The sequence below is a fragment of the Myxine glutinosa genome, chromosome 9 (genome assembly GCF_964187855.1).
Source record: "Myxine glutinosa chromosome 9, kmMyxGlut1.1, whole genome shotgun sequence".
Taxonomy (NCBI): domain Eukaryota; kingdom Metazoa; phylum Chordata; class Myxini; order Myxiniformes; family Myxinidae; genus Myxine; species Myxine glutinosa.
In genome coordinates this window covers 120,937,329-120,954,082 of record NC_136269.1, presented here as the reverse complement: position 1 = coordinate 120,954,082, position 16,754 = coordinate 120,937,329, and the positions used below count along the sequence as shown (strand labels likewise).

Below are 16,754 nucleotides of genomic sequence, written 5' to 3'. Positions count from 1 at the left end.
GAAGTTTAACACAGTACTGTCCATGAATTGAGTTCGATATCAGTTTACATCACTTTCAAGGATCAATTTATTTGTTTCGAAATGTCAAATGTGGTTTTTGTTTCTTTTAAAGGTCACATTAACAAAATCTAGAATAATTTCAACATAATTCCAATGAACTTTTGGTTCTAAGACATCTTGAAAAGTAAGTTCACCCCCACAAAAAAAATATTCCATATTAAATGCCGTCTGTGTATATATATATATATATATATATATATATATATATATATATATATATATATATATATATATATATATATATATATATATAAACGAACATAACAGCGTGACGAGCGCTGTCCCGATCTCCTGTGGACCGAAGTCCTAGACCAAAGCGTCACCTCCGACCCAAAGGGTCTTCTGGAGGCTTCAGCCCGGCCACTCTGTCAACAGACAGAGATTTATTCATTGGTCCCCATTGGCTAAACATCAAACAGAGCCGCCAATCCAGATTTCGGGCTTATTAACCCGATTTATTATCCCCGCCGATCGCACCGCACCCCCTGGTTTTGGTTTGCACTGGTGGGAACGATGGTCTGTGTGGCAGACAGGCTGTTGGTTCCTTGCGGGTTATGCGGTATTTACCGTGTGAGACATAATTCGTGGCTGGTGCTCACCATTAAAGCTAGGAGGTGCCTTGATCATATATATATATATATATATATATATATATATATATATATATATATATATGTATATATATCAGTCACTATAAAAAAATTTTAAAAACCTGTCTTTTTTTTTTTTTAGTCTTTTTTTTTTTTTTTTAGTCACTATGCGACCTTCATATCATCAGTGGAGAACCGCCAGCAAGGTGTCCCATACAGCTGCTGCTGCACCTTGCTGGGAGCGATAAGCACCGCCTGCCACACGGTAACGTTATCTCTGGTATCCACTCATCATATGGAGTCGACCTGGTTGCGGTTGGGAGTTACTAATAATGGTATCTGTAATCTGGTTCTCCAACCTAATGAGCGGACAACATGACGTCATCGCCATGCATGTCCGCATTGCCTGCAAAGCTCCAGAGGAACCATCTAGCAGTGCGTCATTACGGATTATAAATTCAGATACTGTCACAAGTGCATGCAAAACTCACAGTTACCGACCTGGTTTCGCCCTTGTTGGGGCTTCATCAGTATATATATACTAGCAGAAGTACCCGGCATTGCCGGGTGGGGGAGGGGAGGGGAGGGGAACGGGGGGGGGGGGGGGAGCGAGCCCCTTGGCAAAGTGAGGGATTTTTTTTTTCATAGCGTCATAGCGTCATAGCGTCATAGCGTTTCATAGCGTTTCATAGTGTCATAGCGATTTTTTTTTTCATAGCGTCATAGCGTCATATTGTTCATAGCGTCATAGCGTCATAGCGATTTTTTTTTTCATAGCGTCATAGCGTCATAGCGGTCATAGCGTCATAGCGTCATAGCGTTTCATAGCGTCATAGCGATTTTCTTTTTCATAGCGTTCATAGCGTCATATCGTTCATCGCGTCATAGCGTTCATAGCGTCATAGCATCATCACGTGATCGCTCTGAGCGAATCAGCGCCCACCTGCTCTGATTCCGTTGATTCCGTGCACTGAAATGCGCTGAGGTAAATATGAATAAAAAATATGGATCGTCAAATATTTTGAGTTCGGCCATGTTCGTCCCACGCTCAATGGCCATGTCTATGTCAAATATCAAGCATGTAAGCCTCTCCGTTTAGGAGTCTATCGGTAACATTACACACACACACACACACACACACACACACACACACACACACACACACACACACACACACAAACTGTGTTTTATATATATAGATATATATATACTGTACTGTATAACACGATATATGTCTTTGTTGTTTAAAAAACGTTGGATGAAAAATTGATTGCAATTAACCATAAAAGTAACATTTATGGCCTCTCACTTTGTGATACTCTTCTCTCACCTTGTGGTCGACGACCACCAAATATAATAGCTTCAATGGGAACCCCCTGAGGGTCATCCCACGCAGGGTCCAGAATGGAGCATTGCTGTAGCGGAGTGCAGAAGCGTGAGTTTGGGTGTGCACAAGGCTCACCAGAACCTGCAAGAATTGGGGCAACAACATCATAAAACTTTAGCCCCCTTTGTACTCGACCAACTACAGTTATCTGCTGTCAACACCAACCCATTTTTAACTGTTTGGGAATATGAAGGTTTGGATATAAAACCTCAAAGTAACTCACTTGGTGTCCAAGGCTCGTCGAGCCATGATCTTATGGTCACTCCTTTCGCCAGCTTCTCATCAATACCCTCCCAGTATATGCCACCATCACTCGTCTTGCCAACGTTGGTAAAGATTGTGTTACTCTGTATCATCTTCATGGCCACTGGGTTGGTCTTTATGGATGTGCCCGGAGCAACACCAAAGAATCCAAACTCAGGGTTTATTGCACGAAGTTGTCCTGAAAATGCAAATTGATTTTTATTATGTAATGAACTTCAAACGTTTCTGCTTTGTATATTTACCAACATTGTTCATGTCAAATTTTTATGATAAATGGAATCCCAAGCCACATGGTTGTACAAAAGGGAAACCACACTAGCGAAGCATTTCTTTCCCAGGAAGGAGTTACCACCATACCTGCTGCTATACTAGATGAAGTCGATGTAATTGCTGAAAACAAGCATCTTACTATAATTCACCAAATGTCCGTCCGTCCGTTCGAAGGTACCGCAAAAACGGCTCAACCAATCGCAACGATATTTTGGGTGGGTATTCCTGGGACCCCTGGGAGTAAAATAGGCTATATTGTTTTTCCAATTTTCCAGTTTTTCCAAACACGATGGAATAATATTTACCGATATGAACAGTGATGTGGCTTTTGTTGAAATTCTACGTACCAGGAAAGAGTAGATTAACTCCTGGTGAACTCTTCCTATATAAACGTGGGGCTCCGAAGTAACATGGCAGCGTGTGCAAAACGACTGAGAAACAGGTGTAGCGGCCGCTTCCGTGTTACAGATTCGGCGCGCACTCTTCACACATAAACGTGCGACTGAGAAGACTTACAGTGGCTGCTTCCGTTTTGCAGAATTCAATCTTTTTTCAAAATGGGCGCCATGTACTGTTTATATTTTGATGATTTGCGTGTGATATGATTCAACGGATGTTTATATGAATCGTTTAAAATAAAAAAAGCCTTCAATTTCTGATATTTTGCCTTTTCATTTGGGCTTCCCAATTGAAGCCCCACCCATAGGGCGGGTACCGTTGCTAGTTTTATTAATTTTAAAAATGGAAATCAAATGTTACAAATAGTGGGTAAGAATGGAACATGCTTACCCTGCTCATCAAATTTCATCCATGCAATGTCGTCTCCAACACATTCCACTTTCCAGCCAGGCAGGGCCGGAGTCATCATAGCCAGGTTGGTCTTCCCACAGGCACTTGGGAATGCAGCTACCATGTACTTCTTGCGCCCCTGAGGGTTTGTGATCCCCAGAATCTGCTCAAAACAAAAACAAAAACGAGATTTAGGATGCTTATACAATATACATGATGTTCCAAAAGGACCCGGAAAAATTTGGTTGTTAATATATTTAGAAACACAAGCGATACAACGATACCCTCTGGTTTATATGATACAGAAACTCAAAGTTTTGTGCACACCATCAATACACTTCAATGTGAGCTCCGTTTGTCATGCGCAAGACATCAAGGTGGTACATGAGTTCTTGCCATGTTCGGCTCAGCGTGTTTGCGTCCACCAGTGCGCATGCAGCTGTGATCCGAGAACCAAGATCCTGCAGGTTTGCTACCTTGGTGTTGTCGACAACTTCTTTGACAAACCCCCACAGAAAAAAAATCAAGGGGGGTTATGTTTGGTGATTGTGGGGGCCAGGTGGTTGGTCCATCTCAGCCAATCCAGCGACCTGTAAAATTTTCATTCACAATTGCTCAAACAACTAAGGCCCAATGAGGAGGAGCGCCATCCTGTTGAAGAATGATATCGGGTTGCAGGTTGCATTTCCAAGGCAAACACCTTGCATTTGTGTCCGTCATGTGGTTTGGGTTCTTGAAGAATCTGCACCTTATAGGCATAAAGCTTCAGCTTTTAATACAAAATCCTGTGTACAGTGGTGGTTGGTAGTCCCAGTTCTCTGGATGCCCGTCGGATTGATTTTCTGGGACTTTGTTGAAATGATTCACGCACTCGTTCAATGTCTGCTGCACTTGTGCGTGGTCGGCCGGTACTTTTCTGCTTATGACAACTTCCAATCTCCTGAAACACCTTGTACTGCTCTCTGATACTAGTCCGCAATGGCGGATTCCTTCCATACCATGTACGGAAATTACCCTAAACTTGCGTGTCGGATCTCGTCTCGATGAACCATTCGACGCACTGAGCTTTGTCATGTGGATTCTACATTTTCTTTCACATTAAACCACCAGACTTGAAAAGAAAGAAAACCTTATGAGTTTCTGTATCATAAAAAATAAAGTGTATCGTTGTATCATTTGTAGTACTAAATATATCAACAACCAAATTTGTCCAGATCTTTTTGGAGCACTGATGTTTTAATTATTTGTAGTTTTAATAATTATTTTAACTTAGATAATTATTTGTAGCTTTTTTGTTTTTTTGTTTTTTGTTGTATACAGAGTCGAGGCTCGTGAAAGAGCTAACATTTATCAAACAAACAAATCAAACAAACAAGTAAACAAAGTATATAAAAATGGGAGCGGTCGACAAGATGGGGAGAGAAGGGGAGGAAGCACACAAACACAACATTTGAGGGCAGGGACATCGGGAGATGTGTGGGAGGCAGAGGGCCTGGGGGGAGGCAGGATAGGTATAAAACGCAAGGACACCAAGGACATCCAGGAAAGAAGACAAAAGTCACCTCAAAAAAGTGGATTTGGGGTGAAATTAGCGGGGGTAGAAAAGATCAAGGTTTTGGATTGGGGAAGATAAGAGATGGTGGTGAACAGCAGTTTTAAAGACCTGGAGGGAGGAGTGGGATTGAAGAGAGTGAGGGAGTTTGTTCCAGAGGCGGGAGAAAAGAGGAATGAAGGAGTGAAGGTGAGCAGAGAGTCTTGATTTTGGCAGTTTAACCATAAGAGGGTTGCAGGCAGATCTTGTGCGACCTGCAGGAATATTTGGGGGACAGAGCCCAGAGAGAGCTGGGGGAGCAAGGCCGGAGAGGAGTCGGTAGAAGACGGAAAGACCACCAACCTGCCTGCGGTGAGTAAGTGAAAGGCCCTCGGAGATAGCGTCATCGCAGGAGATTCCAATGATTCTGAACGCTTTGGTTTCAACAGCGTGAAGACGAGCTAGGTGTGAGGCAGGAGCACCAGCCCAGAGGGGGGAGCAGTATTCCATTGAGCTGCGGATGAAAGCCTTGTATGTGGTGAGGAGCTCAGGTGTGCGAAGGAAGGACTTCGCACGACGGAGGATGCCCAGTCGGCGACTGGCTTTGGAGGCCAGCTTGGAAATGTGGTTTTCCCAGGAAAGATCATGGCAGATAGTGAGACCCAAAAGCTTGAGTGACAGAACTTCTTGGAGAGGATTATTCAGAAAGTAGATGGGAGGGTTGTCCAGTCGGTCTTTTCGGAGAGACATCGTAAGAGTGTGAGATTTGTCAGGATTGAAAGACATGTTCCACTTGTTTGCCCAGTCTGTGATTTTGTCCAGGTCTGCAGAGAGTGAGGAGGCTGCAGACTGCCGATCTGAGGGATGAGGAATGGAGCGGCAGGGGGTGGAGTCATCAGCAAAGAGATAGAGAGGATTTTCAAGAGAGTCAGAGAGATCATTGATGAAGACCAGAAAAAGCACAGGGCCCAGAACACTGCCTTGGGGAGGTTAAACTTGGCTGAGGTTAAACTTGGTTTAAAGTATTTATGTCTAGTGATTAGGCCCAAAGGAGTCATTGTAAGCATGTCCTCAACCAGTACAAAAGTTTTGCTCGTTCATCCATTCAAATTTGATTCCCCATAATCTGCATGACCGAAGAGTTAGGAAGACCGCTCACCAGCATGTGCTCGGCCAGCCAGCCCTGCTCACGCGCCATGCGCGACGCAATGCGCAAAGCGAAGCATTTCTTGCCCAGGAGAGAGTTGCCACCATACCCACTGCCATACGAAAAGATTTCACCACTTTCAGGCAGCTGAGCGATGAGTGTGCGATCTGGGTCACATGGCCATGTGGCCCTTGGGTCTACGGGTGGAAGGGTTAAACAACGGTCGAGCTCGTGATACTCACTTGCATAACCAACTGTCTATCGAACAAGACAAGAACATAAGGGAAACATTTGTACAGGTATTAAATATCAACGAGATTACATGGCATTAGTGAAATAGCTGGTGGACATTGGTTATCATAATTGTTTTGGAAACACTGTGGAGGATGCATCCCAAACCAAAGTGTCAAATGTTTCCAATGTCTGTCATTGTTTCATCTACCTCACTGGGCTGGAAAGAATGGCCTAGAGGTACACACACTCACCTCTAAGATGTCTAACCTGAGTTTGAATCCCCACCCAGCTATAAACTGTCTTCCTGGTGTTTCACATGCATGACGAGGCATCATTGGGCGTCGCGTCTGCCAGCATTTCTTGGTTGACGTTAAAGATCCGATGATGTCTTTCGCAAAGAGTAGACAAGCTATCACCAGTACAATGACTGAATTCAAAATACCTGCCCTAATTCCTGCCCTAATTCCTGCCCTAACCAGTAGAGGACAACTGTGCCCTCAACCAATGATGCTACCCCGCAGCCTTGTGTTGTGTACAAACGAAGATTTACCACCACTGGTAGTTTAAACAACCTCACTAGTAGTTTAGAAGGAAATACAAATTAAGGTTATTTCTATTAAAATTAACTATCAATAACATTTAAGATGTATTTATGCTGGGTGGTGTCATTGCAGAATTAACTGCTCCTGAACCCATGTGTCCAGGGTTGGGATCCGGTGAGTAAACCCCCACTAAGTATATACCAGCGGTACAGGGACCGAGGTTTATTAATGACATATTAAAGGCGAGGAAGAGTCTGGAGGTTACGAGGTGACTTCAGCCTCCGATAAGGCGTGTCCATGACCTTTACCCATGATGCATCAATGAATCATTATGACCACAAATACCCTCTTGTGTTCGGTCACATGTTGTCATATTGACGTATATGTGCCCAACAATTGGCTACATTCGATTAAGAAAATTCATTCCCTGGAACTAGACCCTTTATCTCGTGTTGGAAAAGAATAACAGCTTTCGATAACAATTTGAGCAGCATCAGCTGTGGAACATCCAGACATAGTGTGGCCTCCTGAACTCAAAAAGGCCACGATCCAAGTGGAGATTGTTTCTCTCCTTTTCAGTTGGAGTCAGTTGGAGGTTTTTTTTTTGTTTGGTTTTTTTTTAATCTAAATTTTTAATTGCTTTAGAAACAATTAAATTAGATTTGAAAAATAATGTTCAACTCCCCAGAAAGGAACCGAAGGAATAACAGAAACGTTTGAAAAACCAAATAAAAAGAGGGCTGCATTGAGCGATTGCTGATGGTTCCCGATATAGTAAACTCATAATATGAGTCAATTGGTAGCATTTGAAAAAATTCTGCCTCATAATGAAAACATTGTGCCTCCCTTTGGGAACCATCTTACTATAATTCACCAAAAGTTTGGCCGTCTGTCTGTTCCCAGGTACCGCAAAAACGGCTGAACCGATCGCAACAATATTTTGGGTGGGTAATCCTGGGACCCCCTGGAGTAAAATAGGCTGTATTGTTTTTCCAATTTTTTTCCAATTTCCAATTTTTCCAATTTTTCCAGTTTTTCCAAACACGATGGAATAATATTTACCGATATGAACAGTTATGTGGCTTTTATTGAAATTCTACAAATACTGTTTAGATTTTCATGATTTGCATGTGATATGATTCAACGGATGTTTATATGAATCGTTTAAAATAAAAAAAGCCTTCAATTTCTGATATTTTGCCTTTTCATTTGGGCCTCCCAATTGAAGCCCCGCCCGTAGAGCGGGTACCGTTGCTAGTAATAATTAATTTAAAAAAGAAATAATAATGGGAAACTTAAATAACTTAAAAAGATACAATATAAAATTAAATAATTTTAAATTAAATAATTGTAAAATTAAATAATTCCTTTTTTTATTGTAAAAAAAAGGAACAAATAAATAAATGATAATTAAACACTGTACTTGGAAAAAAAAGAACTGAAATTGGGGAAGACATTGAAAATTAAAGGGTGGTTCATGTGGCTGCTGGTTGCATCATTTTCTGAGGGCACGGCTGTGCCGCTGATGCAATACCCTCTATTACCAGTCCGCTGTTACTAATTTTGCCAACATCAGATGGATGACAGGCTGAGTCAACCCAGCTGGTGTTAATTCAATGGCACGGCAGTGGCTCAAACTCAGGACCCTAAGATCTCAAGCCACACACCTTAACAGTTAAGGCTTATTGAAAATTAAATAAAACATTGAGAGAAAATTGAAAAATTAGATAATGGCAAAATTTATTCTTCAAAAAACGGGACACCACAGACACCAAGCCCCCCTCCGGGAACCATAATAACTATTGATTTTAATGCAAACTACAATGTATTGGAAAATACAAACTACAGTGGGAGCGTTATAATGCTGCCCTCCTGAAAGGAAATGGTATCAATTACGTACCTGTGCTCGTGCATGGTGCTCCCACAGAGTGCAGACAGCGTACAAAGTCATTTTGCTGTAACGCTTGTAAGACCTCAGGACCCACACGAGTCATAATGTGCATGCTCACGGCCACGTAAGGCGAGTCAGTAAGTTCTACACCTAGTTTAGCGAGCGGTGAGTTGACTGGGCCCATGCTGAAGGGCATGACGTACATGGTGCGGCCTGCACAGCACACATTGTCAAGATGACAACAACTGTACCAGTCAAACACACATTATGGAATACAATTGTGATCAACAATAGCAATAAGAAAGCGAGTACTTGATCATATATAGAAAGAAGAAAAGTGAAACACAGGAGTTACAAAGACCCAAACTTGATTCAGTCTTGCAAAGGCCCAACAAATGTGACTAGCATAGCAGTTGGCCTACCAATTAGACGCTGAACTTTATTAAGTACTAGCAGAAGTACCCAGCATTGCCGGGTGGGGGAGGGGGGAGGGGAGGAGGGGGGGGAAGGGGGGCGAAGGGGGAGGGAGGAGGGTGTAAAGGGGAGGGGGGAAGGGGAGGGGGGAAGGGGAGGGGGGTGGGGAGGGGGGAAGGGGAAGGGAGGGGGAAGGGGGGCCAAGGGGGGGAGGGAGGGAAGGGGGGAGCAGAGGGGGGGGAAGCAGAGGGGAGGGGGCAAGGGGGGAAGGGGAGGGTGGGGGGAAGGGGAAGGGAGGCATGAGAGGAAGGGGGTTCATATATATATGCTGGTGGGTGAATGTGGCGTTCATCACGTTTCTGAGTTAAGTGTGATGCCGATCAGGAAGAAGAGGAAGCCATACTACCAAATTCGTACACTTCCGGAATTGTTTGATTTATTTGTATTCAAATGTCTGGTGATTGTTTTGTATTTATTTATGCAAATGTGTACTTGTATATAACTGTCATTAATTTTAAAAGGCTTAGGCACGATCGAGGGATTTTTTTTTAACTCCAAAAAAACGATCTTTTTATTTTTTATTTTTGGCCGAAAACACTCCCAAGCACTCACTGATGAACCTCTGAAAGTTTGATGAAGATCCGTTCAGCCAACTCTGAGAAAAATGGCAACACACATACAGACACACACACACACACACACACACACACACAGACCAACAGCTCTCTTATATAGAAGATACTTGTGACGGCTCACCTTTCATACATCCAGGAAATCGTTCAGCCTTGGCTCGTTCAAAGTCCTCTAGAGACATCCAGCGACCGAGAGCACCATTGTCACCTCCCGCTACAGCATCCCTGCGATTCTTTGTGACCATCACAGTGCGGCCCTCTACGCGTGCCACGTCCCTGGGGTCTGTCCGTGCTAGCCAGCTGGAAACACAGAACAGATCTTGCTGGTACAAACTGCATATTTAAAAGAGCAATCAGAGCAGAAGAAGGTGGAGGAAATTAATGGATGAGGAATAAAATGGAGTGTGAGTATTCCTGAAGTTGGTTGGTGCGAGTGCAGGCAGTGGCGACTCCATATTGTGTCCTTTTTACAGGCGACTCCATATTGTGTCGTACAGTACCCCGTTCGTTCCTCTGCTCGATGGACAGCAGCTACATCCCTCTCTTTGTCTCTCTGCTAATGTGGAAATGATTATAGTCTCTTGTCTGATGAATGAAACTTGTCTTTCCATCCTGGAAAGTCCCACAGTCTAACCTCCAACCCTATTGCTCTGGAATGATCGTCAAACGAACCCACCTATCTATTTCCTTGAACATTCATTGGAAGAGGGTCAATCTCTTGAACTTGTCGGCCTCACCATCAGCCATGACCATTCGTGGGCTGACCACATATCAAATCTGGCCTCCAAAGCCAGCCACAGACTGGGCATCTTCCGTCAATCCAAGTTTTTCCTTGGGAAGTCAGAGCTACTCACTGTCTACAAGGCCTTTGAACATCACTCAATGCAGTGCTGCTCTCCACTATGGGCTGGCATGCCAACATCTCATCAGTCTCTCCTGGATTCTGTGGAACCTAAAGCTCTCAACATTATTGAAATCTCCCGTGATGAGGCCGATCAAGCACTAGGTCTGTTGCTGCCACATCGCAGGCATACCGGTGGTCTCTGTTTTCTACCGTGTATTCTCCAAAGTTACTCCTTCTGCTTCCTCAATCCGCTGACCTTCACTATCTACTCCAGGATGCAGTGCACACGTTCTTCCAGTAACCCTCTCCTGGTTAAACTTCCAAAATCCAGGTTGAATACACACCTCCACCCTTTTGTTCCTCGCTTCTCCAGTCTATGGAACCTCCTTCCAGAGGCTGTTCTGTCTCAGTCTTCCCTCCATGACTTCAAGCAAGCAGTGTCCCGATATCTCTTGTCGTCCCTAATTCTGCCCCATCATCTTTATTACCCCCACTAACCTTTCCTAACCCAACCATTTTACTTGCTAGTTTCATCGTTTCCACTCCTCCTCCATTTCCTCGTTTCATGCTTGTTCATTCCCTTGATGTTTGTCACACCGTCAGTTCCACATTGCTCTTCCATGAGCCTCAGTCCTGGAAAAAAAAAAAATTTTTTTTAAACCTTCACACACCAGTTGTTGAGTTTCTTCAACCGTCCCAGCTGCCCACGTGTCTCAAGCAATGCTAGCAGAGTGGCCTGTTCATCATGTGAACCCTGCACCAGCAAAGCGAGGAAACAAACATCACGTCTATCTCACAATGAGTAACCTCCAACATCCATTTTCAATACTTAGAATCAACATTCATGGTGACCGAGAGATTATCTGCAAAAAAAGAGCGAAAGAGCATGAATGAACAACCAATAATGTTGTCACCCAGCTAGATGACAAGTTCCAGTCCCTGCCCACCTGACACAAGTGGAGTTTATCAGGGCAACACAGTTGAACTCCCTGCTTCACAAACTGTAGTACTGGTTCCGGCAGTTTTTCCAGTGTGGTAAGGTCGTCGAGGATATTGGCCCAGGAGATATCATCATTCTGCTCATGGATGCCATTGCTGCAACAGCAGACCAATCGAAACACATTGTATAGTAATTTACCATCAGTGTGATATGAGAGACCAGGCTTGTTTATGTTAATACATCAGTTTTCATGCATGGTCATCTAGCTTATACTTTATGGTGTCAACATGCGTGTGTGTCGTTGGTTGTTATCTCAAAATGCGGCGGGTTTCAGAAGGTGGAACCGAGTCCTCCCAGGCCTCGGTGTATATATATTGAAATCTCCCGTGATGGAATATATATACACCGAGGGCCTGGGAGGACTCGGTTCCTCGCTTCTACCATTAGAAAGAGGCTGCACAAATTTGATCTACATGGGAGGTGTGCCAGGAGGAAAGCTTTGCCCTCCAGAAATAACATCAGGGCAAAACTAAAGTTTGCCAATGAACACCTAGGCAAAGGCCAGCACTTCTGGAACAATGTGCTCTGGACAGATGAGTCAAAGGTAGAGCTATTTGGCCACAGTACCAGAAGACATGTTTGGCGAAAACCAAAGACAGCATTTGACAACAAGAACCTGATACCAACTGTAAAGCATTGTGGTGGAAATATTATGGTCTGTATATATATATATACAGACTTGGCATTTAATATGGAATATTTTTTTGTGGGGGTGAACTTACTTTTCAAGATGTCTTAGAACTAAAAGTTCATTGGAATTATGTTGAAATTATTCTAGATTTTGTTAATGTGACCTTTAAAAGAAACAAAAACCACATTTGACATTTCGAAACAAATAAATTGATCCTTGAAAGTGATGTAAACTGATATCGAACTCAATTCACGGACAGTACTGTGTTAAGCTTCTGTACGTTTTCCAGAAGTATCTCTTTATTTTGCACATCAGCCAAAAAATTTTTTAACAAAAACAAAAGTTAAATTACGACTGGGATTACGGACAGTAAAATTACAGTTCAGTACTTCGTGTAACCCCCACGAGCATTCAGGAGAGCACATACACGTTGAGGCATGCTGTTCACGAGATTTGCCAAGGTTTGGACAGGAATCGCTTGCCATGCAGTGACAATAGCCTGCTGCAATTCACGCACAGAGGTCGGCTGCTGGTCCAAGTGGTCGATTTGACGCGTTAATTCTGCCCACAAGTTCTCTATCGGATTCATATCCGGGGACATAGCAGGCCACTCCATATGCTCTACACCACGGTCAGCAAGAAAGTGTTGGATCATGCGAGCACGATGAGGCCGTGCATTGTCATCTTGGAAGACAAAGTTTCCTCGAAAGACTGCACGAGCAAATGGAAGCAATGTTTCTTCCAGAATGGCCCTGTACTTGAACTGGTTCAGGTTTCCATTCAGAACAACCAGGTCAGTTTTGCCCCCTGCATGAAAAGCAGCCCAAACGGTCATCCCACCGCCTCCAGCTTGGACTCTTGGCACTATACAATCTTTGTTTTTCAGGCTTCATGCACTTGTCTGCGCACTCGGACGCGGCCATCTTGACGATAGACCAGAAATCTAGACTCGTCACTGAAGATCACGTGATTCCAGTGTCCTGGCTGCCATTGACGGTGCTCTCTGGCCCACTGCAATCGGCGCTGGCGGTGTTGTCTGGTCAGGCATGGCTTTCTCAGGGGACGCCTGACACGATAGCCTGCTTGAACCAGTCGTTGGTTGACTAGCCTTCTGGATACAGGCACATTTGTCAGTTGCTGCCACTCAGCCCTAAGCCGATTAGCTGACTTGGTACGGCCATTGCGGACTAACCGGTGCAGCTGGCGATCATCCCTCCTTGTGGTTCTGCGGGAACATCCTGCCCTCGGTATTGGAGTACGGACACCCCTCTGAGCATTTCGTTTCAGGATCTTTGACACCTGACCTTGAGTGATGCCATACTGCCGAGCAATAGCACGCAGTTTCATGCCGTAATTTCGTAAAGCCACCACTCCATGACAAACAGCATTGTCGAGTTGATGGACCATCTCCAGAGAAAGCGGCAATAACTTTTGGAGACGTGCAGCAGTTGTTTTCCACTAATACAGAACGCAACAACCCTTGTATACCCGACTGTGAAGCCAATCATCAAATGCACCTGTCGGTACATTTTGCCACGCCACCTGTGATATAATCCTGTTGTTGACTTCTTGCTGCGACAGACAATCAGTGACATGGTTCTTTTAACAAATAAATCACCAAAGTGTAAAAGAAACTCACCAGATTGATATACCGAGTTCAGAAAGTAAACCCGTCAATAAAAAAAATATTCCATATTAAATGCCAAGTCTGTGTATATATATATACTGTATATATATATATATATATATATATATATATATATACGTATATATATATATATATATATATATATATATATATATATATATATATATATATATATATACAGTATATATATATACAGTATATATATATATATATATATATATATATATATATATATATATATATATATACAGTATATATATATACAGTATATATATATATATATATATATATATATATATATATATATATATATATATATATATATACATATATATATATATATATATATATATATATATATATATATATATATATATATATATATATATATATATTGTTACAGATACGACTTTGATGGTATGGTGGGCCGAGCGGGATGGCCGCCGTATCCGTACAAGTTACCCCGATTGCACCCGGGGTTGACTAATCGCGCTATGCTAGACCAATGAAGGAAAAAGAAGACACCCGGCTGGGTTATAATGACACAATACGACACCAGGGGTTCAGTTCTCAAGACCTCCGGAGGAGGTTATATTAAGGCGGAAGGTTAGATTACAGGGACAAGAGGGAAACATAGGAAGGTGGGCACTTAGACACAACCTTATATTATTCCCGACAGACCACAGAGAAACAGGACAAAAACTGACTCACACGGGGATTGATGGCTAGGAAAGCGGGTATTCGATGGCCAGCACAAGGTGCACCTTGTGCTCAGGGACAGGATGGCGCGGCCCAACAGATGCAGGAGGTCTCTCAGCGCTCGAGGTGGCGTCTTGTCGTCTCAAGCTGGGGGCGCATCTGACGTCACATCCGGCGCGGGGCCGCGTATATCCGGCGGGGAGTGACACGCCCTCGGCTCGTTAGCTCCGCCCAGATGGAATCGGTCCGCCCTTCTTATTGGGTGCGGGGGGGGTTTACCAGGCTCCGCCCTTGACGAGGAGCTGACAGCTAGCCCCTTCGTGGTAACCCCGTGGGGCGCATGGATAATGGCGGCTAACCGAGCCGGAGGGAGGACGCACACTCCCCGCGCGCGCCGTTGTTGTAGTTGTTGTTGTTGTTGCTGTAGTTGTTGTTGTTGTTGGTGTAGCTGTAGTTGTTGTGGTTGTTGTTGTAGCTGTAGTTGTTGTTGTTGTTGTTGTTTGGGGAAGAAGATGGGAGGAGGTATGGGAAGGTCCTAAACTCACTACTGGTGCCATATAATCACATTCTGGTGCAACGAAGAGTCATAATTAATGGAAACGAGGCCTTAACTGACATAGATTAAGAATAACTAGGAAGATGTCCGAAAGTTGTCTACGTGTGGTGCGGTGGACCTGGGCACGACATTTAATGGGGGAATAAGGGGAAGGTCGGCTCTACTGATTGTTATTTACATGCAATGGGACTAGGGAATGGGGGATCGGGGAAAGTTGGGGAGTATTGGAGAAAATAGGGGAATATTTACAAGCGGATATGGAGGCCAAATTCCATATTCGCAACATTGCACCCTTCTCTACCCTCGGGGCGTCCCGACCCGATAAATTTTTACCTACTTTAGTGTGGCACGCAATGTAGTTCCCTCTACTATTAACTCTACCCTGAGTGCGACAGTTTTACAGATATTCACAAATGAGTAAATATGTCCCCCTGCGACGTTGCACCCTTCTCCTCACAGAAACACACCCACAGGATAACCGAATCCGGAAAGAATTCTCAAACTAAACATACAGCCGGTAGGGAGCATTATTTACAAGACTATGCTGCTATTTACACTACGATCCAGGACCTGTTTTTGGAGGAACACATGCAGATGTTATGCATAGAGAGAGCGCGCTTGCCAGCATCGATACACCAACCCACGAGTGCTCTGTGGCCGACGGCCTTTAATAACGTGCAGAGCACCCTTCCCGAGCATCAAAAGCACCACCCCACCACCAATCGGTGCAGTCACCATTGTTCATTGGAATAAAAATAAATTCGACAACCCCTAACCCTGCAGGTGTCTCTTGCTCTTCTTGTGGTGCACTTGGTGTCAACTAAAAGTGGTTCACCTGTATGGCATAGGTGCCACGTTGACCCATAGGTCCATCCCCGGGTGGTGCTTGGCCGCAAACAAACTGCGGTCCATTGTGGGTGGCCACAAACATTGCGGTCCATATGGTGTATCGATCCAGGCAGCCAACAGCGAAAGTGCAGGCCCACAACTGCGTAGCCAGCACCTCTCTCTCCTCTCTCTCTACCCCAAAGCCAGATCCTCGGGGGTGGGAGACAAAAGAAGAAGACAAGTGAGTAAGGTGGTAAGGGCGCAAAAGTGCACGCAATGCAAGGTAATGCACACTGGGGGCACATGGGAACCAGGTGAGACAGGTACGTTCCTATCGTACGCCCCCCCCCACCAGGTAACCTACATGGCCCCTCCCTTACCCCTTACTGCATCCACAAAACACAACACTACCCATAAACATCTACTTTACAAATCGACAAACATCCCTACTGTCTTCCCCGTTCCACCCATAAACCAAATTCGTCTTCTCTCCCTCCTAACCAATCAAATTTGCCATTTTCAACTCTCATCAAAATTTGCCATCTCCAACTGCACATCAAAATTTGCCATCACCAATTCATCATCAGTCCCTCCTAGGGAGGGAGAGATGGAATCACCCCAATGTCTCATCCACGTCGTGATGCGTCTCACAAATCCACAGCAATTTCATTTCCTGCACAAAACAAAGAAAACACAGGTGTGGAGTCATCATCATCACCACAGGCAAGTGGTTGCGTATGGTGCGACAGGTTCATTAATCCTAACTATTTCCTAAATGACTTTAACAACTTTACACT

The 16,754-nt window shown here is 44.0% G+C and overlaps 1 protein-coding gene across 1 annotated transcript in view; it reads right to left on the bottom strand.

Annotated features, from left to right (window-relative positions):
• Positions 1–16,754, bottom strand: part of LOC137435005 (phosphoenolpyruvate carboxykinase [GTP], mitochondrial) — a 47,150-nt gene that overhangs the window by 22,070 nt on the left and 8,326 nt on the right. The window contains exons 2-9 of the mRNA XM_068128325.2: positions 11,543–11,690; positions 11,267–11,349; positions 9,876–10,051; positions 8,715–8,918; positions 6,051–6,235; positions 3,361–3,523; positions 2,261–2,479; positions 1,981–2,118 (exon numbers count right to left, since the gene is read on the bottom strand). Coding sequence (XP_067984426.2) covers positions 1,981–2,118; positions 2,261–2,479; positions 3,361–3,523; positions 6,051–6,235; positions 8,715–8,918; positions 9,876–10,051; positions 11,267–11,349; positions 11,543–11,690 — 1,316 coding nt within the window. The remainder of the gene's footprint in view (positions 1–1,980; positions 2,119–2,260; positions 2,480–3,360; positions 3,524–6,050; positions 6,236–8,714; positions 8,919–9,875; positions 10,052–11,266; positions 11,350–11,542; positions 11,691–16,754) is intronic.